This window comes from Octopus bimaculoides, chromosome 24, assembly GCF_046866305.1.
Source record: "Octopus bimaculoides isolate indiv1 chromosome 24, ASM4686630v1, whole genome shotgun sequence".
NCBI lineage: Eukaryota > Metazoa > Mollusca > Cephalopoda > Octopoda > Octopodidae > Octopus > Octopus bimaculoides.
The window spans coordinates 34,726,088-34,749,961 of NC_142951.1; the positions used below are offsets into that span (position 1 = coordinate 34,726,088).

Consider the following 23,874-nt stretch of genomic DNA (forward strand, 5'->3'; position numbering starts at 1 on the left):
ACACCCTCTCTCACTCTTGCCTGTAAAGAAGTTTGCAAGCTACCAGCCATAAAGATATAAACTCTTTAGTATGTTAGTTCACACAGCCTAATAATACCATCAATATTATTGTAACTTCAAAGCACGGAAGCAAAGTGGCATATTAAGTACAACATAATCCACATAGAACAGAATAAGTCAATAATTTACAATAAAAACGCTTGGGAGTCCATTATTAATTGCACACACACACACACACACATACACACACACAGTAGTAAAAGTAGCAACGGAGAAGAACAATTAGTTCACAAATCAAGATTATTATTATTATTATTATTATTATTATTATTAAAGTACTCACTCTCTACATTCTAGGTTCTAATCCCACTGAGGTCAACTTTGCCTTTCATTACTCCAAGGTTGATAGAATAAAGTATGAGTCAAGTACTGGAGTTGATGGTAGCAAATAACCTAACTCCACAAAACTTGCTGACCTTGTGCCGAAATCAGAAACCATTATTATTATTATTATTATTATTATTATTATTAATGGGTGAGAAAGCAGCACATGTCATCAAAGTGATGCTGGGATACGAATATATAAAGCCCAATGTACCCATCATGACCCAATGTACCCATACCTGTCAGTTAAGGGTACACCAGGCACATGAATCACAACCATATATGCAGGTGACATAGTGACATCAATATCAAGATAAACAGTGCATTATCTTGCAGGTGGAAGCTCAGTTAGAATTTTCTTCAGGTCGAGCAGCTCATTCTGCTCAATAGGTTCCTGAATAAGGATTCTCTGAGGATGATGAACAAAACATGTTTCCTGGGATGATTTATTCAAACATCAAAGAATCCCTCTCAACAAATGGCTATGATGCTCCCCCAGTACGCCTGCTCAGGATCAGAGATACACGTAACGCCAGCCACTAAAGGGACATGCTCAACTGGTAAGCAAATATGCAGTATTGAGCAGAATATTTGCTGTAGCCCAACTTTTACACCAAGACAAATCATGTACATGATATCACTTCTAATCAGTTAAGATCAAAAACCATGAGAGCCATTGCCTGGTATTGCATCATCATCATCATTGTTGTTGTTGTTGTACCTCTAAAAGATTAAAGCTATAGTTTACTCAATAATAATTTTGATATTCCTAGAACTGACAATTTCATAATTTTAGTAGAGTCAACACAATAACAAATATTGTTTAGAGTGTAAATAAAGATCACCAACTGAACACAAGGAATCAAAATGAAAATTTAATTTGTTAAATTCATCTAATAAAGCCCCCAGTCTATATTTATTAAACATATCTCCTAAGAATATGAGATTTTAGCCGATTTAAAATAATTTCATTTAAGCCAGAAACTTAACCAGTTTAGACTATCAGACAAAACGTAAGAAGCAGAAGCTGCCTATGGGGACTCAGACCTGCAGAGAAATTTGAAAGACTGCTTTAATAAAAATGGTAGAACATCTATCATGTTAATACAGAAGAAGTGGGTTCAATTCCCATGAGCAACCTTTGATTTTTCTATCCAAAGGGGTTTTTAAGCTAATAATATTGTACATGCTATTAATTCTAGTTTTATGTACATGTAGTCTCGCCACTATAAACAAAAATCATTTCACGTTCCCTCAGAGTTTCTAAATCCTTATGATGTAAAAAAAAAAGTAGTTTTGTTAATGCTGAAGGAAGTTATTGTTCATCATTTAACAAAAAACGAAACCAACAAAGACTATTAGTATAAAATGTGTTACTAGTTCAAGTAGGTATTTATAGTTAATGTATTATTAAACAGGCTATCAACAATCATTGGCATGTATCAGTTGCAAACTTAAGTGGATGGAGAGAGAGAGAGAGACAGACAGACAAGCATTACTCTGTCTCAGATATCAACAGATATGTTAAATCTAGATTTAGAATGAGATGTCAGGGAGGATAAATATGATGTAACCACAAACCAGTGTGCCAATGGTATAACGCTGAGGTATTAAGTACATCAACCCTTCTGATACCAACCTGCCTGACACCACTCCTTATTCTATGATGTAGACTTCCTCTTTCTAAAGTTATCTAAATTAAAACAACCTTCCATCAAAATTTTAATCTATGTTCCAAATACTAGGTTATAATAATGACCAAGTTGTTTTATTAAATTCATTATTTTCAAAATTAATTGAAACAAAGGCAGATTATTTCAATAGAAATATGGTAGACAAGTCTTTAAAAAAAATGGATTCAAAGAAGTAAATTATTCCTGACAAAAAGACAGGAAGGTCATGGTAGGAATGCCTTTTAGCCCATTAACATATAAACTTAACATTTGATAATTAATCACATTTAAACAACAATAAAAACAAAGAGTATAACTATTCAATAATTTGGATTCATTAAAAGTATAGAGTACTTAAAATTCAAATTAATATTTAGTTCTTAAATTAATTTTATTCTTATACCATTTTGTGGGCCACCAGACTGACTGCATTAACGAGTGAATCACAGGACTGCTGGATCAAAACCCATCTGAGACAAAAATGACAAAAACAGTCTTCTATTGTTTGGCTGGAGTTGAGCATAAACAGGATTTACCAGAATATTTTGCAATTTTCCACAAAAATGAAGACAACTGGACACAGTAATAATAATGTTTCTAATTATAAGCTTAAGGACAAAAATTTGAAGGTATGGGTTAACTGACCATAGCAATCCTAGTACTTCACCGGTACATTATTTTATTGACCCAGGAGGAATGAAAGGCAAAGTAGACCCCAGCAGAATTTGGTCACAAAATATAGAGGCTGAAGAAATAGCACAAAGCATTTTGTCCAATGCTCTAACCATTCTATCAATCCATTGCACTTCAATAATTATTTTCTAATTTTGGCACAAGGCCAGCAATTCTGAAGGGAGCAGAAAGTCAATTACATCAACCCAAGGTCATAACTGGTACTTATTTCATTAACTCCAAAAGGGTGTAAAAGACAAAGTCAACCTCAACAGCATTTGAACTCAGAATGTAAAGAGCTGGAGAAACGCTAACCTTTTTGCCCCAACACAATAATAATAATAATCCTTTCTACTTTGGCACAAGGCCTGAAATTTTGGAGGAGCAAGCTTGTCAATTACACTGACCCCAGTTTTGGTAAGTACTTATTTTAACCCTGAAAGGATGAAAAACAAAGTCAGTCTCAGCAGAATTTGAACTCAGAATGTAAAGAGCCCATGCTGTAGCAATTCTGCCAATCTACCTCCCTCTTCATGCTAAAGACCAGACTTTTGGGCAAAGTTTGATCACAGCAGTAATCCATAGACAAATATATTTAACCTGTAAAATAGTAAACAACACACACACACACACTTTCATTTGTAGCACTCCTCATTATTTCTGTTTAATACCTATCCCACTCTGGATGTGGAAACAATTGACAATTTATTACAACTTCTCTCACAATTTTAATTAACAGTAATCATAAGTACTAAGCAAACGCAAATAATCAAACCAATTTTCTTTCTCGATTTTGTTTTGTTTTTAATCCACATCAGAATATAGAATTAGTGACAATTTTTAGCAGAAAATTTACTCCAAGCATTCCTAAACTTCAAAGTTAAAGACAAAAAAAAAATAACGTTCTCCATTTTCAGTTATTTTTTATTGAAATCACATCATTGTGAGAATTCTGCTAAGTTAATTAGTATTTCAAACATTGCACCATCTGGTTATGATGGCAGAGTTTTAAGAAAAAGAAAAAAAAATTGAAATTATAATAAATCATTAAAATCTGATCCCTTCCCCCAACTCCTTGCAGATAGCTTCCTTGAAAGTCTATTTAAAACTGCCTTGAAAGAATGACATAACAAAATCTCTCTCACAGAATAAATCAACACTTGAGATTAGATGACCTCAAATATTTTTTCCATACACATTTAGTCATTCATTAAAACATATTTAGGCAAAGTTTTCACATAACTAATTCACACATACTGTCTCTAAGCCAATGCTGCAAACAGAAGTTCCCAAATCTGTTCAACAGTAACAAAAATATTATTGAAATACTCTATCAAGGAATATCCTACTTTAAAAACAATGTTTAAAAAAAAAACTACACTGAATGGTGTATTTCACGACATACTATATATATATATATATATATATATACATATATACACATACACACACATATAATCTTGAGTTTTGAGTCAGGTAAATTAATTTATTGGCTAAAGCTTAAGATTTGGCTGTAGTTCTCAAAACAAACAATTAAGTCAACATGACAGGAAGTTAGAGCTGGTTGTGAATAGCAAAAGCACTGGATTGATAGATAAATCAACCTATGTGTTAAATGCTATCAATAAGATAGTCCTATATAGTGAAACAACAATAGCAGTAACTCAGTCCAACCAACACTAAAACACAGTTTGATAGCTTAGTGGTAAAGTGCAAATCTACCTGCATGCCTGTAAGTTTTAAACTGAGAACATGAATTATAAGACAATAATTACAACTAGCAATAAATTTAAGAGGAAACATAAACGTGTAACATATTGATTTTGTTCATATGAAACATTTAACATTCTATGGTATATCTCTGTCTTCTTTGACAGACCACTAAACAGGACAGTTATGTATTGTGATCACCATACATATTAGTGTCTTCGCTGAAGATAACAGACACTGCAAGACCACACAAGACATTGAGAAACTACTAGAAATGATCCATCAAAAATTTCTTTCAACTGAATTCAGTGAAAATACATCCAAACTGCATTTGTTACACATAACATCTTCAAACAAGGAAAGAACTTTGCCAAATATACACAAAAAATTTTATATGAAATATTTTTAAATGTTATTTACAATTGCTGTTGCTACTAGTTGATTTATCTGCCCTTTCCCTCAACTCACCAGGCACATGGCCTTGTGGTTAGGGTTTTGAGTCCATAATCATAAGGTCATGGGTTCAATTCTTGGAAATGTTCTGTTGTGTCCTTGAATAAAGTACATAATTTTACATTGTGCCAGTTCTACCCAGCTGAAAATGAATACTGATCAAGTGCTAGTGTAACCCCTTTCTTCCTCCAGCTGTTCCACTGGGTTAAGGGTGCGAGAACCAGGAAGGGATCTATATCTGCTTGCAACTACATAAGCACCTAGAACAAACAGTGAAAGCATGGTACAAGCCACCAGGTTGTACTCTCCTCTGTGTGACAGTTAAACACCAAACAAGCAAGCCCTCAGCTTGCTACCCCTACCTCCTCCTGTTCATGTTTTACTATTTTATTTACATCAGAATGAGTTGTTTTGTTTTTTTTAAACAAAGCAGAGGAATTTACAATAACAATAGTGATTGTCAAATATTGACAACAGAATAAACTGCTACAATAAATATGTCAATGTAACCTAAAACCTAGCAGTTGGAAAATATGTGTGTGTCTAATTGAGACAACTGCTTTAACGCTTTCTCACAATTGTCTTTGATCTACAAATCACTACAATGTCAACACCAAATACACAGACAGGCAGACAAGATGAAGCCTGCAGATAAAGTTCTCTAAGATTTCTCAAATTTCTGAGATGACTTCCTTCCTATCCTCCTACAAAATGGCAGTTTATGAAAACCAGTTGTTTTTTTTTTTCTTTTATCTCTTTTTGTTGTTTGTTTCTTTCAACTCTGAGAGTCACTTCATAAAGACACTCAATATAACATATGTAACATGTGATGTGATGTTTAAACCCCAGAAGTTGCAATTTTTCATGTAGGAAAAATCCCTTTCAAGACATATAGTCAGTGGTTCTCAACTGTGGCTCATACATCCTCATATGGCCCTCAATAAATATAAATTTTTCTTTGACTTGACCTATGTTTTACATATTTTGGTGCAGCCCACTAAAAGAGTCTAGGCTTTTGGACCCAGCCCGGATATCAAAAAGGTTGAGAACCACTGCTTATAGTATTAAAAAACCACAATATACTTTGGAGCTAGACGAAATGAAATTGCCCTCAGAAGTGACCACAAGAGCAATAGATACATATTTCGGAGTTGTTGCAGCTTACCAATGTCTGGTATTCATGTCACTTCCAAAACAAAATCAAACCAGCCTCACTGAAGTATATACAGATGATGTATAAACTATGTACTAGTATGCAATGGCACCAAATAACCAGAATAAATTCTAATTATGCAACAGCACAGCTCTATAATAAAAACTTTATCAAAACAAACATACTTAATGTATGCGTGTTATAATTTTGTAAATGTTTGTTAATGGTTTGTAATTTATCCACAAATAATTTACCTTTATACTGGATATTATCACACACCTCCCCTCATCTTTCATTTCATACAAACAAAACCAGTTTTCAACATGGTAAACTACAAATCATTGTTCCACTGACCTTGTTCCAATCAGTTTTCAGGTAATGCAAGTAAATTAAAGCTATTATTACTACTACCGCCTGTTTTAAGTACAATTTCACCACCACTACACGTTTGCTGTGATTATATCCACAGCTCTTACCAGGTGAGAAACATAACTTCTCTATTGTTACAAAGTTGCCATTTCAAAGAACAGTTTTATACAGATCAACCACCAGAGGCGTTCCATCTTTGATTTGTTTACACACCTAGAGTAAAAACTTGGGCAAAAGCAAGTACATTTTATTTTTCTCTCTTTTAGAAAAAAGCTCCAACTCAGAGTCATTATGGATGGCATGGTTGGCTGCAGATTGTTCGATAAAAATTGTTGCAGATTTTAATATCTTGTTTGGAACACTGTAGGTAGACAACCATGATGACAAGGGGACAATTCCTAACTATTCGGAATTGGATATGGTAACAACAATAGATGTGTTACAATGTGACATACTGTTTATATCACATTTTATAATGTTAGATATTATTACATATCACAGTGAGAAAGTGTTATATTGGAAGATTGCAAGGTGTGAAAGGTGACAACTTCATTCATTCACATTTTTAACAAGATGTAAATATATACAATCATAACAGCATAAATTTATGGTCTAGATGGCATCAATTGTTCATCTCCAGTTCAGCCTGCAGAGCTATGATCAAGCTTCCAGCCATGACCATCCAGTTTTTTACTCAACCAGTACCTTAGGACGACATTATCTAATGTGTCCTTTACTTTAAGATGGAAGAACAGGACTTGAGGAACATTAAGTTACCATTTCATAGAGGCTTCCTGTCAACATTAACTTCAACAGATTTGCATATAATGCCATGCAAAATAAAGATTTAGAAGAATCACTGACTGCATATTTAAAGAATCTAATTGCCAACCCCAGCACCGTTGTTGGTTTCCAACAGAGCAACAGCTGCAAACTGCAGCAAAGTTTGAAGTTAATTTTCGAAAGAACTTTATAAAACCATCAATATAGTTGACCTGTCCAGCACACAACAATAATCAGCAAAACAATACTGACAATATTATTCTTCAGAAAACATGATCTGTTTCAGTTCATTGTTAATCATCATCTTACAGACTGTTTACAAATTATAATCTAACAAACATGTTTAATTAAAGAATACAAGAACTAAAGTGACATCAATTCTACAAACAAACGACATTTCAGCCACTCCTTTTGATCTTGTAATATATCATCTATGAAGTTGAATATTGCAAGATCTCTTCTCACCATTTCCTTCCATCCACACATTAATACACCATATGATCCAGACATGTGATAAACAGTGAGGACCTAATCTATATAGTGCTGACAATTTGTAAACTATCTTGCAACAGCTGTGTGCACTAATAAATAATTCCATACCAAATGGGATGCAACAAGACTTGATTGCACATAAATCAATGCATATTGTTTACACACAAACCCCACCGACTATGGTCCACAGATCAAATTTAAGTCTGCAGCATGTCTCCACTCTAAGTTTAACATTCAAACTGCCTGTCATAAAACATTCCATGTAGGAAATGTTTAGATAAAGTTATAATTACATCGAATTGTTGGATATCAGTGCAAAACTAAAATAAAACGAACTAGAGTATTTTCAAAATGTCAAGAGTATTGTTCGATAAATTAGACGACAATAGTTGTTAAGTTTGTATTATATTTTGAAAGTTCCAATTAAAGATGTCGCACTGATAAATAGATATTTCTACAACAATTTCTCCTCTTCGTAATGAACAACTGAAAACTGAAATCAAATGTTTTAAATTGACACTGATAAATAATTGGCGATTGATTAACCCAATAAGGCTAATTAATAATCAAGTTTGTCGTATTTTCATCCTCTTTGTTTTCAAATGATAAGCTTACATTTAATTAAGACACTTAAACAAAAAAAAATTGAAGTCAATTTAGCATTCAATTAAAATGACTGTTAAAACAAAATTAAAAACCCGTATATATTACAAAGGGTGAAACCGATGTGGGTGTAGACTTAAATGCTTCATCAATGGAAAGATATAATGAAATAAGCTAAATAATTAACTTTTAGAAGATGATTAAGTTGATTTACAAAAACAGTAATACGATTTTGTAGGTAAGGTGTTTTACGGCAGACCACATGGTCATGGGTTCAAACTACACAAGATCCGTTTTATTGTCCACTTCAGAAAGATAAACATTCTTATCTGTGTATTTATATGTAGTTATGTGCATGCATATAATGAGGGGTGGGGGTGGGGGGTGACAAAAGTAACAAAGAAAATAAACTTACCTTTCAAACTGGGGGATAGCAATGTGTCCAAACTAAGGGGCTTGTCCCCGTACCAAAATATCCATAATTCCTTGCCGTATGCTAACTGGTCAGGTAACCTTTGCTCTGAATTGCGTAGTACCCGTCTCCAGACACACAAGATATCTGACTGGATACACCTCGTGTAGGAATCCAACACTGGATCATCCAGTGGGTCCACACTCACGTTATCTGCATTCAACTTACGCCATTTTATGCCGCAGAGATCAGTCTGTAAAAAAAACAAAAAACAAATGAGATATCATTCACAACATAGCCAGACAGAAAAGTAAACTTCTAATTCCATAAACATTTCAAGTGTTTACAATGAAAATATGTTTAGTTTTTATATTTTCAATATTGCATCAATAAAATCATTTTTTTATAAAAATTACATAATTTTTATTTCAATATAATATTAAAAAAAATAATGCAAAAAAAAAAACATTGAGAAATATTCTAATTAAGAAATAAGATAGAGAATGACAAAGATGGTCTTGAATTTCTTACAATGAAACACATTTATAACAGATGTTGTATATTTTTTTTTAACACATCAAACATGTTGAATGATTATATCAATACCCAAACAAGATCCACCCTAAAATTTGACATCAAACAGAACTAGGAAATTAATAATAACCAGGAATGTTGCCATTTTCTCTTTTCATTTCTTTGTTTTGTTTTTTTTTAGTCTTGGAGTAAAAATCGATCCACTAAGATTGAGCACAATTCACAAGTGCAGCTAATAATGCAACCACTGCTTGTAAAATACCTTGACACACATTGACATCGTGTTAGAACACTGATACAACAAAACTACCATAACACAACTCCAATGAAAGCCCTCCATTCATCATTACATTAGAAATACTAGAAGGTAACTACCAAAACCATAACAGAATCTAAGAAATACTAAAGTTACACATCAAAATGACAGTTATTACAAGTCAATAAAAAGTACAAGCTAATCATGAGGTCTGTAGGCGGAGGGGGGTGCTTTATCTCTGGCTATCGAAAATGGAGAAAAACAAAACATCAGCAATGAACCAACTGAAACCTGCTTTTTTACAAACATCTATAAAACTAATGCAATAGGACTGTTTTTCTTTTGACATCTTATCCAATTTCAATTAGAAACATCTGCAACTGCAACAATTAATTAGCAAATGTTATAGAACCGATATGTTAACCTGTGATTGACTTTCAAAAAAATCTCCACTAAAAGCTTACTAATCAAAGAGTATTTTTATTCACTTGTCCGTTTCATGTTTGTGCCTGTTTACGATTGGCAAACATCTTTAGTGGGAAAGTGTTTGAAGTGATAGTAGCCGCCACATCTATTAGTCATATTAAAAACCTGTACATAGTAGGAGTTGAATAGAAAATTCAATCAGTTGAAACAGTTACCACATCTCACTTGTAGTTTTCTTCAGATTTTTGCATTAAAAAAATAAATCTACATTTTATTTTTAACCTATGAGACCAATTGAAAAGCATAAAGGAGAATTAGCAGAAGGTAGGAACCAGAATTGTAGAATAAGCAAATCTCAACACTCCATCTTTAGTGATGTGACATTATTAATATTATTTCTAGTAATAATAATAATATTAATAAAGTTTCAGTCCACTGACTGAAACAAGTAAAATATAAAAGATATATATATCCATTGATGACTAACTAAGGAGAAGTACTCAATACAAATGCACAGTGAACTGTTTACTTTTGGCTCATCCAGTAGCCTGTCGATCTAGAGTTGTTTCTGGGACATGCAGCCAGTTCCTCAGACACACACACACACACACACACACACACACACATAACCAATATGAAAAGATGAAAGGGGTATAAATCAATTAAACCAACATCACTTTATCAAGTCATTGACAGGGTGTGTCGGGTGGTGTGAATAATACAGTAAACTGCTGTAGGGTTTAAACTTGCCAACATAGGACCAACCTGTCACTGCCCATTAATGCAAGCACCACTTGGTCCTTTGACACCTGAAAAAGAGTCCATTCAGATGAAGGCATTCTTTCCCAACCCATATGATAATGACCAAGGTGGACACTGGCCACATCACTCACACCAATTCAGGAGCATTGTCCCTCTTCCCTAAGTTAACTTACAATAAACAATACAAATTAAATGCTACATTTCTAATTTTGGGAACCAATAAATCATCTTTCAAGGAGAATCTAGGGCCTCCTTCAGTGATAGCTTACTATTGTTTTTCTGTAGCTGGTAATTTCCTTTCCAAGGTGCAGGCCTGAGTAAGCTTTCTTTTGTGCAAAACAAACAGTTGACCATTCGTGCAAGTCTTCATTCCCCATATCCACTGAAGATGTCTAAGGAAAAGACAAAGAGCAACTCAACTGAGCACCAGCATCATCACAGGTAAAGAACTGAAACATTGCAAGACATCCCGTCTGATGTTCTTCCAATTGTGCCAATCCACCATGCTGGATTTGTACTTTGCTGTCAACCCCAGAAGGCTGAAAGGTTGAGTTGACTTTGGTGGGATCTGAATTGTGTATGCAGAGAGTTGAAACAAGTATGAGGTAGTCTATCTGATACTATAAGGACTATGAATTAGTCACATTTTAGCAACTACAGACAGGATTTGGCTTCAGAATATAGCAAAATCAAATCAAATGCTGCATTTACAACAGCCCAATGCCCTAATTCTAAAAACAACAATTTTCATATCAATTTGTAATAACAAATAAAACATGTAGAAAAAATATTTCTTAAAGTATATGCATTGTCAGGTAATAAATACACACACACACAACAGAGTAGGAGAAACAGGTTTTTTTTTTAAAACATTAATTTCTCCCCCTTAGAGTTATTTTGTAATAATGTACCAAGAAAATTTATTGGGAATTCGTTTATTCACTTGATAAAACTTTCCCACCAAGTTGTCCTGCTGCCTGACAATTATTAAGTACATTGGAATGTATATAAGTATGCTTAACATGCATTTATATATATATATATATATATATATGCAATCATTTTAATATTGTGTGCTTCCCATGCATACTGAGTCAAACAAAATTTGTTGAGGCAGATTTTCTACCACCAAATGCTCTTCTTGTCACCAACCCTCACCTGTTTCCAAAGAGATTCCTCCGAATGCAAAATGGACAATGCCTGGACAGAAGAATGCAGGCAAACACAACTTCGCTTGGTTGATGGTGAAGTTTGTTTGCAATTGCTACACTACGTCTCAAGGACACACACATATATGTGCATGCATCATATACCATGGGATTGAACCAGAAAATATGTAGTTACAAAGCAAACTTCCTGAATAACACAGCCATATCTGCACCTAACATAGAGATATATAAATACACACTCAATACAACAGATATGTATCCATAAATAAGTTAAGTGCAAAGCAGGAAACTAGTAGAGCCACTAGAGTATCAAACAAACTGCCTTGTAGTATTTATCATTGCTCTACAATCTAAGACTGAATCCTACTGTGACCTACCTGGGTCAGTTAAAACCATCACCTGGTCCTTGCGTGCTCCAGAGAAGCCTACTTGACAGCAAATATTCAAGTCAGGTCTCCAGGATACTTTTTCGTTCATAAATGCTACCAGCCATGGAGACCCTAAAAAGGTGCCGGGGGCATTATTGCCTTTCTTTCTAAGTAATATGTGTGTGTGTGTTATCTTTTACTTGTTCCAGTCACTCAACTATGGCCATGCTGAGGCACCACTGAAAAAAAGTAAATGCTTACAGCTCCTACATTTCCCAAACCGTCAGCCATCAAAGTTACTAACTAGGGTCAACACTGCTTAATTTTGTTGACTGGATGAAAACTAATGTTATCAGCAATATATATATATATATATATATATATATATATATATATATAAACATACATAATACATGCAGGGGTATACATATAATATGTACACAAGTATACATATATATAATTATTTTATATTTCAGTAATTAAATTTAATAAATATGCATTGTAAGATAGCAAATTTAAAATGCAAATTGATTTGGCTCCAGTCTAATTAACCCAAAATAGAGTGGACCACAATAATTGAGTAATGAACACTCATGAATGATCTCTGTCTCCACAACAAATATATATGTATAATATACACACGCAAACGCACATATATCATGGTCAGAGGAAGGAAAATCAGCAAGATGGCTGACACCATAGGGGCAGGTTAGGGGGAAAGAAACATAAAAAATCTCCCTCAAATTTGAAGGAGCAAACTAGGAGGGAGAGTAGGTGGAAATGATAGTGCAGACAATTGAAAAGGTCATTTGGTTCTGATCTGTGCTGTTTTACTGAGGAGGACAGCAAATAAAATAGACTTGAAAAGACAAATCTTCTCACCACCACCACCACCACCACCACCAGCTCACTCATACAGGAAGTCTACTGCACTGTAGTATATATGTATATAGTTAACAATTAAAGGTGATCCAGAAGAAGGCAGACATAGTGAAGGAAGAGGAGAAAGATGGGGGGGGTTATATACGAATGACTAAATGTAAATGAGATGCAAGTATTTTTTTTGCATTTCTTTTTTTTTTTTCACACCTTATAATTTCGCTGTATATTGTTAAAAAAGAAAAAAATGGAAACAAAATGGAATTTGTAAACCATTGAGGAAGAAAGTAGACAGGACTTAAAGAAAATGAAACGGTCTCAACATGTTTAGTTATGTTCCTTCACGCTTCAAGTTCAACTCTCAGCACCATGGTGAAAGGCTAGTGGGGTGGTGTACCAGTAATATATTAGGTTTGATTCAGTTTACTATGCCTCAGCTTCACTGGTTTATGGTTAGGTGCTGTCTGCAAGGAGAGGATTATTATCGGGGGGGGGGGGGTTCTTTTGTGGCTTATTTTACTTCTCGGGTCATGACAGGTCATTTTTTATATATATATATATATATATATATATATATATATATATATATATATATATATATATGTATGTATAAACATATATATAAACACTTGTGACAAGTATGACAAGAAATGGTGACAGGTAAGATATGGTGAAGAGATATGAAACAGGAGAGGTGGTGGGTGGACCAGAGATAAAGAAAGTGTGAGATTAGAGGGGGAAGAGTAGGAATTCATGAAGTGATCGAAACAAAAGTGGGAACAGGTAGGTGTAAAGTGTAAAATAGGGACTTGATAGAAGAGAGAGAGAGAGAGAGGGGAATATATATATCATCATCGTTTAATGTCCACTTTCCATGCTGGAATTGGTTGGACAGTTTCACTGTGGACTGGTGAGCCAGAGGCTGCACCAGGCTCAATCTGATCTGGCAAAGTTTCTACAGCTGGATGCCCTTCCTAATGCCAACCACTCCAAGAGTGTAGTGGGTGCTTTTACATGACACCGGCATGAGGGCCAGTCAGGCGGTTCTAGCAACGACCACACTCAAAAGGTGTTTTTTACATGCTACCTGCATGAGAGCCAGTCCAATTCAGAAAAAAAAAAAAAGCAGGTATTTGGAGAAAAAAGCAAGTATTTGCAGAAAAAAATTGTAGGGTCATAGAGAGTGAGAGATGAGATGTAAATGTTCCAAGAGTAGAAAGCAAAACAGGAGAAAACGAAAGAGAAAGTACACTTGTAGAGAAGAAATATAAATAAGTAATGATATTTTAATAATGACAATAATAATAATCTTTTCTAGTCTAGGCACAAGGCCTGAAATTTGGTGAGAGGAGGCCAGTCGATTAGATCAACCCCAGTGTGCAACTGGTACATATTTCATTGACCCTGAAAGGATGAAAGGCAAAGTCGACCTCAGCAGAATTTGAACTCAGAACATAAAGACAGACGAAATATGGCTAAGCATTTTGCCCGGCGTGCTAACAATTCTGCCAGCTCACTGCATTGATAATGATAATAATAATAATAATAATAATAGTAGTGTTTCACAGAACATTATGTTTCATGAGCCATTAAAGTAGGACTGAGATTTCATTGGACAGGAGTCAGTTTACAACCCAACTCTATCACTTTCCCCAGAGGACTTTAAAATTGGAGTACAAAACAGTGATATTAAGTAATACACAGGCATTTATTTATATATTTAGATTGCTTTTAAGTCTCCTTCAGTTTTGATTCCTCCGAGGGTTCGATAAACTGTGCACCAATCAAATACCAAGATTACTGGAATCCAGTGGTATTCCTCTGAAATATTTCAATACATAACAAAACTTGGGAGTTTGTATCCACAAATGGCTGATTAGATTTTAGAGAATACTAAACCATCATCATTTAACATCCACCTTCCATGCTGTCATGGGTGGTGGGACACTTAATTTATCGCTGCACCACCTCATTTATAAAAGTAAGTTTGTCTCTGTACTAAAGCTAGAAATAATGGTTTCAAAATATGGCAAAAGGCCAGCAATTTGGAGCAGGAGAGGGTACGTCGGCTTCAGTACTCAACTGGCACTTACTTTATCCACCCTGAAAGAATAAAGGGCAAAGTCAACCTCAGCAGAATTTGAACTCAAAATATATTACAGTAATTGAATTTAATTGCCAGTAATTGCTAACAATTCTGCCAGCTCCCCATTACTGGGGTTAGGGTAGGTTCCTTGATTGAAGCTAGATGGATGTCCTTTCTTGGGTCACCACAGTTTGTTTCTATTTTTCCATTCTGGGGTTAAACAACTTTTTATTTAATTCATTACAACACACCATTAGTGTGTGTGCATATATGTGAGTGTGTGAGTATGCGTGTATCTTTTACTTGTTTCAGTCACTGGACTGCGGCCATGCTGGGTCTCTACCTTGAAGGGTTTAATTGAACAAATCGACCCCAATACTTATATGTAACAAATAAACATACACAGGGATATAGTACTATTAATCTGTTGCTACTAACTTTAACTTTCTATAGCCTGAAGATGGCAACATGATAACCTCATGTACAGGAGGACACTGATCTGTTGCAAGATTCCATGGTGATTTGAGGCCTTTTCTCTAGTCTCCAGATGGGCACACATATCAACAGATTTAAACAGTCATATGCACACAGAAATATCAACATCTCTTTATATGTATATATGTATTTTATATATATATGTAAATTTCTCAATAATCATGATATTCAATAAATGAAGAGATCTCAGCTGGTTTCTGTGGTCCAGCTCCAAGTATGAAACAACAATCTAGAGAGAGAGAGAGAGAGAGAGAGAGAGAGAGAGAGACAAACAGGTCAAAGATCTGAGAGTAAAGTCGGTAGAAAGTAGAACAACTGTGAGAGTGAATCAGCACTAAAAGACATCTGTTGAGAACAAGCAGAGTTACCTGAGTTATGTTCTGGAAAGGGTAGGGGGGGGGGGGGGGTATTATTCAATTGTTGAAATACCATCCCAAATTTAGAACAACAACAATAACAAAATAGTTATACAATTACATGGGTACACCCACACATATCTGACAGTAGTAAAAGGTAAATGAACTAGACATGTAACAAGCTGAAGACATAAAAATTTCAAGTCAGCCTCTTAGCAATTACAGTGCATGTGGGCACCACCCAGGTAGCAGTGTCGAATGAACATACGAGGAAGCCTCTTGACTGTTTAGAAAGAGTAGCCAAATCTTTTTCTGTCTCGCTCTCTCAGATTACACCTCAGTCTTTAAAAAAGTCATTGGACAATGTAGCTTTCCTAGAAACACTGACACATGAGATTGTCATGTGCAGAACACCTGACATCAGAGATCTGCTAGAGCAGAGCAGACCAAGGCCCAAGCAACAAGAATAGCAGAAAATGCAGCGAGTTGGCCAAATTCTCTAAAAAAACAATGAATGGGAAGAAATATGCCTTCCTGTAAAGATAGGTGTTAGAGGATTTGTGTTCATCACACACACACTGCAATGAACTTCAAGTGCACAGCCAGCATATTTTCACAGTGATGTAAATGAGGGGATGTCTGTCACCTCTATACTCTTCATCCCACTTTGATTTCTTTAGTGGTATTGGTGCCATGGGTCAAAGAGATTCCAGCATTATTCTACATCGCCATTCTGTTACTTCATAAGATGTGTTCTTCGTGGTAATGAAAAATTGCACACGCATACATCATCATTTCATCATCCTTGTTTTACCAACCACTTTTGCTGCTCACATAAGTCAGATCGAATTAGTTGAGGAAAATTTTCTATAGCCTGATGCCCTTCCTGTCACCAAGTCTCACTTGTTTCCAAGCAAGGTAATAATATGACCAGACATGTTTCATGGAAGATTGGAAACAAAAGACACCGCTTGCATGACAGTGACACTTGTTTACAACTATCACACAGAAGTCAATGTAAGGAGGTAAGGAGATAGTAACACAAACACACAGAAGACTTCTTATTAAATCTAACCACAAGGCTTTGGTTGACCCCAAGGCTATAGCAGAAGACAGTTGCCAAGGAGCCACACAGTGGGACTGAACCTGAAACCATGTGGTTTGGAAGCAAACTTCTTGCTACACAGCTATGCCTGCACCTATACAATGCAATGTGTGTACATTGAAACGCCTGTAAAGACAATTACCATAAGTGAAAAGGATTCACACCACAACATCCAAACCAACCAGGTCATGGAGGATGGATTTTGCCTGGCTTTGCTGACATCTCCTGGTTCAATGTGATTGTTTCATGTGTGTGTACCTGCATTATACATGTATTTACACACACACAGGTAAATACATAAATATACACATATATATAATTATAAACATTATATACATACTACTTACACACAGCACATGTAATATATGCTTATACTGTATATATATGTATACATAGATGTCTGCATTTCCTATACATAAATTATATAGGTCTGTGTATGGAATGTGTGCATGTGTCACACAAATACACTCAAACATTTACACATATAGACAGTTCATATATACAATAAGTTCGGTCTTGTTTATAGTCGTAGCTGAATCTCTTATACACCTGAAAGAACCACCGAATTACAAGATGCAAGACAAACACTATAACCAACTACAATAGTTTCAACAACACAAACATAATAAACCTGTTTGTAACAAGATAATATAAGTCATTGAACCTGCTAGAAATAGCAGGGAAAAGATAGGATGGTCATTTCTGGAACACCATAGGTTTCCTTGATCAGGGTTGCAAACAAGGAAGCCCTACACATAGTCACTAGACCTAGTAGATACAGCAACCAACTTTCATTCTAATGTCTTGGAAAAGAATATATATTGGTCAATAGAGTCCAAAGTGTTTTGTGCCTGGTAAAAAGAGGGAATGCCGATTTTGTCCAAGCACTAATGATTTTACCAACTTACTGCCTTAATAACTATGTGTGTGTGTGTGTGTGTATGTATATATATATATATATATATATATATATAATATACACCAGTTTTTATAAACAAATAGGGATCTTCACAACCAATGCACGCTATGAAGGAAATATATAATGTAAACAATCCAGATAGAAAAAAAAACTCAATACAATGAAAGTAAAATGATAAATTACACACACACACTAGCATGCGTGTAAACATATAGTGAAGCACTACCACAGAGCTACTATGCATCCATATTTCAATGCTAGCAAAAGCATGATGAATTAACAAAAATTAGATGATTTCAAAGAGAGATTTCACTGTCCTATTGCTCACAATTCCCAGCTGTTGAAGTAAGGTAGAACAATGTCATTAACCAAGCAAGCAGAAAAAATGTGACAATATGCCTTGCTTGAGAGGGCAAAGCACATTGGGTTTAGCCACGGGGTCTACCGAATCCAGTTGATTAACTCTCATAGAGAATATCATTGTTTGGCATATTTATTCTCAAGTCTTTGATAACACAGATTAACTATGTAGTAGTAGTAGCAATAGTAAAGAAGGTTAGGAAAGTATGACAATATCTGTTTGGGACAAGGTTATCATTGATGCAAAAGTAGTCAATGAAATGGAACCTAACGAGAAAAAAAGTATCATTAGGAATAGGATTTTTTCATGAAAGTAGAGTTGTACAAAATTGTTTAACATTAGCAAATATCTATGCACATGTGCATTATGTATAAACACCTATTTGTATGTTTATGCACATATCAGACATATAAATATATATGAAGGCAGTGCTTAAGCATGGCCTTAATGCTTGTTAATGGCTAAAACAAATTATATATGTAATATGTGTGTGTGCATGTATGTCTGTACCTATCGACAAGCCAATACTGCTTCAGTCATTAACACAACCAGCAGCCTATCAAACATTACCAACAGACACTACTATTTGCTTTGCAGATTCCCCTGTCACACACAATCATAGAAACTGTTGAGTAATCATAAACGCATCTTCTCCTCCATCTCGCACACACTTTTCTTTGTTACCTCTTGTACCCTCGCATAACCTTTCTTCTAGCCAACCATTTCTCTGTCTCTTTTCAGTATATCATCTTACCAAGTCTTCTTTCCTCAATTTCTCGCTCTGAAATTATTCGTGTCATGTGGCACGACCTGCTTCTCGGCAGGAAGGTCAGCCTTTTTGTAAATCGACCTTTTGCACCTGGAGCAAAATTGTCTTTTCTCACTGAGCAAGGCAATCACCACGAATAATTAAATACAATCAAGATGGTCAGTTAATCATACTGACAACATTTAATACACTAATGAACACACACACAGAGCTACCAAAGTAATGCAAAAACGGGTGGATACTTCTAAGTTTGGTCTTATAGCAAATTTAGTAGTACTGGCAATAAAAAAGAGTGTTTCCCCAATACCATCACTTATGTCCAACACTACAGTAAAAAACAAAGGGAGAATATGGAATGCAAAATCATTTGTTTTCTCTTTAATCAAGAGGAAGGGGGGGGGGCAAAAAATTTCACTGATATAGAAGAGGGTGATTGTCACTTTGAGAACCACATGTCTTTAGAACATCAGAGTTTGGAACCCGATCAAAGAAGAAGAGTAACATAACTGTACACATAGCCAACTAGTTCGGTTAGGGCAGTAGCTGAGAAACTCAGGTATTTCCTGGGAGGTGGGAAGTTGGCTTAAATAGAGATTCCCATATTATTAAAATTAATCTTTATTGTGACGATAATATTTCTACAGATTTCTTCTTCATAACCGTCAGTATAAAATCCCAGCTCTGAATGAGGACCATACAGTAGTTTCATACAAAACTACGAGTTGCTTAATACATGCTTTTTGTTTTAAGATGGCAGGATGTGATTCAAGGGAATTGGCTGTTATTTCTAAAAGCTCAAACAAGAAGTAATCCAGGTTCCTTAACCATTTGTCTGTTCTGTGTGCCATGTGTGATACATAGGACACATTTTCCAGGAATCCCTGCATCATATACAATATACACTCCCTTTTTTTAATTTTTTTTTTTTCCGACCACCAGAGTAACATGAGACTTATGCAAGGAAAGCTTTATATTATTCAAAATACATGAAACAAAGGCTTAACTAAAAGTCTGAAAACAAGCATGAACATTTTAGGACAAACTTGTGAAAATGTTTTGGACAGGTAAAGGGTAAAATAGAACAAAACTTAACTATTTTGAAAAGATTACTAGTTTTAAAATTCCTTCATTGTCCACAATGATTGTGTGCATGTGCCTCTGTGTGTGTGTGTGTTACATACAAACAATTTATTAAGTCAATAGAAGTTTATCTAGGATCCACAGCCCAAATATTTCACACACACATACATATTCATGCAATAGGCAGCAACTTAAACTGCTAGCACAAAGAGATCTAACAGGTGTATTACACACAACTAAAGCAAGTCATGCTGTACAACTGAACCAACACCAAACACACTCCTTGCTCTGTCACTGCAAGAAAGGAGAGTGTGTGTGTGTGGGGGGGAACCGGCTATGAAGGTAGGAGGGAAGAATCTTAATATTGGGAGGTGGGAGTAGTTTGCTGCAGTAAAATGATTTTTCTACCTCAGTACATACATGTTTGCTAGGAAGACAATAAAATCAATGGCAATGAATCTAGGTTATCTATCTGGCATGATATAGAAATAGCAAAAACAACCAAAACAAATAAATACATAATAAATAACGTTTGTAATCCTCCACACAGCAACACACCAAACCTCATAACACAGTTTATGTAAGGAAGGGTATTAGGAAATATACACACACACACACATAAATATATACACACCTGCACGCACGTATATAGGTGTACATATACATGTATATTACACATATTTACATACATAGTTATACATATACATGCGTGTGAATATATACATACATAAATATATATATATATATATATATATACACACACACACACACACACTCATACATACATACACATTATATTTGTAAATAAATCCCCGATTACGCTCAAGTTTGATCTTTTACATTAAGGATTTTTCCATATTCCTTTCTAAGTCCTTTACATTCTTAAAATCCATTAACAGACTATCTCATCTTCATCCTCAGAATAAAATCTGTAGAATGACGTTTTCAAGTACTTTGCATTGGGTTACAAAGGATCAGATGAACAGTGGTGAATTTTCATTCTCTTTTCTTCCCCACCCCCCCCACACAAAGCCAGATTTTAAAATTGTTTCACAATAAAGTTCAGTTATTTTCATTGGTAAATTCCATCTGTTGAATTTTGACCAATATGTTTTTGATCAGCAAAGTTCCTGGAGACACTCATCTCACCGAATGGGGGAATTCCATATGGAATTGTGCTGTTTGCTATTGTTTTTCTATCAATTTTTAGTGCATGTACACTATTTACTGTATTTGCAAGAGCTTCTTGTAAAATGCAAGGCCAAACATCCAGAAAGTGTTGTACTTGTATGACCCAAGAAGCAGTTTGATTCATGATGTTTACAACTCCTCTGCTTCCATTGCAATCGAGATATGACACTGATAATTTGAAGAACATTCTGCAATTTGTTGGGTTTGAGCTAACAGAGATTTTTCTTTCTAATATTTATGTAATGTAGATGCAGGCTTGAACATGTGAATAAGAGGCTCATTTCTCAACCATAGGTTCAGCTTGGACAGATGTGTTCGGCTATAGCCCCAGAATGACCGAAGTTTTGAGAGTGGATTTGAAGACAGAAACTAAAAGAAACCTGTTTATATATATATATATATATATATATATAATGCAAGCAGGGAAAATGGATGGTAAATGATGATAATGGTGATGTGGGTGTGTATACCCTTGTCTTGGCATTGCATGCTGGTTGTAAAATGCATGTCATTGATATACTATGTTCACTTCCAATTTTTTTATGAAAAACACATCTGACCATGAGGAAATACTACCTTGCTTGGAAACAGGAAGGAGATCCAGCCGTAGAAATACTACGGTAACAAATTTTGTCTGACCCAAGCAAGATTAGCGATATATTTGCATACCTGTGTGTATGTTTGTATAATTGATTTCATATTTGCCCTCCTATATTCCCAGGCATTTCACTCCTCGGTTCAAAAACACTGGATTCCACTAATGAAATGATTAGCTTGCAGTGCATTGCAGAAGCCTGTCCAGGCTTGACATACCTTAGCACTATTTATGACATTCGTAAACAAAAGGTCCATTTCAGTGTCTGTTTCCAGTTCTCCACAGAATGTATATCCAGGCTTGTTTGCTGCCCGACAGAATGCAAGATATTACCTGTCTTGGAAACGGGTTGGTGGTTGACAACAGGAAGAGCATTTGGCTATAGAAAACTCTTACCCAGCACTTTCTCATTTGACCCACGTAAACATGGAAAAGTAGTCATTAAAACGATGATGATTCAAGGAGTTTGTGGCTGTACTTCATTACATGTGGTTACACTTTTTACTCCTGAGTTTCTTGCTTGAATATTTTAGTTAAGGAAAACATTTACTGTGGCAGTTTCAGTGAAAATTACTCAATATTCCAGTAGGATAATTTTCAAATCTAGCATTTGTAGAACTTTGATCATCATCATTACTCAAAGAACCAACAAAAACCAAACAGGAAGCAATGGTCTTAACAAAGAATTGAAATTCATCATGAAAATATGTGCACACATATCGATGTGTATGTTTATCAACATTGTTATAGTTACTTTCTGTATCTACTTGGGCAGAAGGAATTTTCTTGTACACATATTCTTCTTCCATTCCATCTTGTACACATATTCTTCCATTCCATCTTGTTTCAAAGCAAGGTAATATTTCTCCCGGATGGATATGTTCCCACAGAAGAATAGAAAGAAATAACACTGCTTGTATGAGTGACGCATCTTTAAAAACATCAAGTGATACCAAATCAAGGAATCAAAGACACACACATATCAATATTCTTATTTTGCTGTACTTAATGACATTTGTGATGTCATCTACATTGACTATAAAGAGAAGTGGACCCAAAGCAGTCCCTTGGGAAACACCACTGGTGACCTTAGTTGGGCTTGAATGGATTCCATCAATCAGAATTGGCTGGGTTCTGTTTGCCAGGTAAGGCTTGACCCAGGGCAGTAGTTTACTAGAGATTGCAATATTGGACAATTTGAATAGTAGGATATTGCAACCAATTCTGTCAAAGATTTCTCACACACACACATACATATAAACATTATAATATTAGTGTTCAAGCCAGCACCAAACACTTTAAGGATATACTCAAGGTGATACAAAAGCTATGTTAAGCAGCCGTTTTATATAAATATGATGGAATCTCCTGTTGAAGATGACGTACGAACACTCAGTTTTTGCAGAACGATCTGTGCAGAATGGTTTGTTCGTAAGCAATCAAATGTATGTCCTGTACATCAGCACACTCCTTCCATCAAATTGACATTACCTGAACAGGTGCAAGGTGTACCACACATCAAGTTTCAAAGTGACACAGTGTCGCAAGGTGAAGTGTTTTGCTCAAGAACACAACACACCAACTGGTCCAAGAAATGAAACCATGATCTCACAATCATGAGTGCAACTCCCTAACCACTAGGTTATGCACTCCCATATATGTACAAATATATATTCATATCAATATATACACATTTATATATATATGCATGCACATATTTGTATACATACATAAGTATATGTAAGTATATATTATATATATGAACATACTTGTATACATACATAAGTGTGTGTGTGTGTGTGTGTGTGTGTGTGTATGT

General features: G+C 35.1%; 1 protein-coding gene across 1 annotated transcript in view; it reads right to left on the reverse strand.

Moving 5' to 3' along the window:
• LOC106869075 (mediator of RNA polymerase II transcription subunit 13-like) overlaps positions 1-23,874 on the reverse strand; it is a 146,475-nt gene that overhangs the window by 116,903 nt on the left and 5,698 nt on the right. The window contains exon 2 of the mRNA XM_014914598.3: positions 8,708-8,957. Coding sequence (XP_014770084.2) covers positions 8,708-8,957 — 250 coding nt within the window. The remainder of the gene's footprint in view (positions 1-8,707; positions 8,958-23,874) is intronic.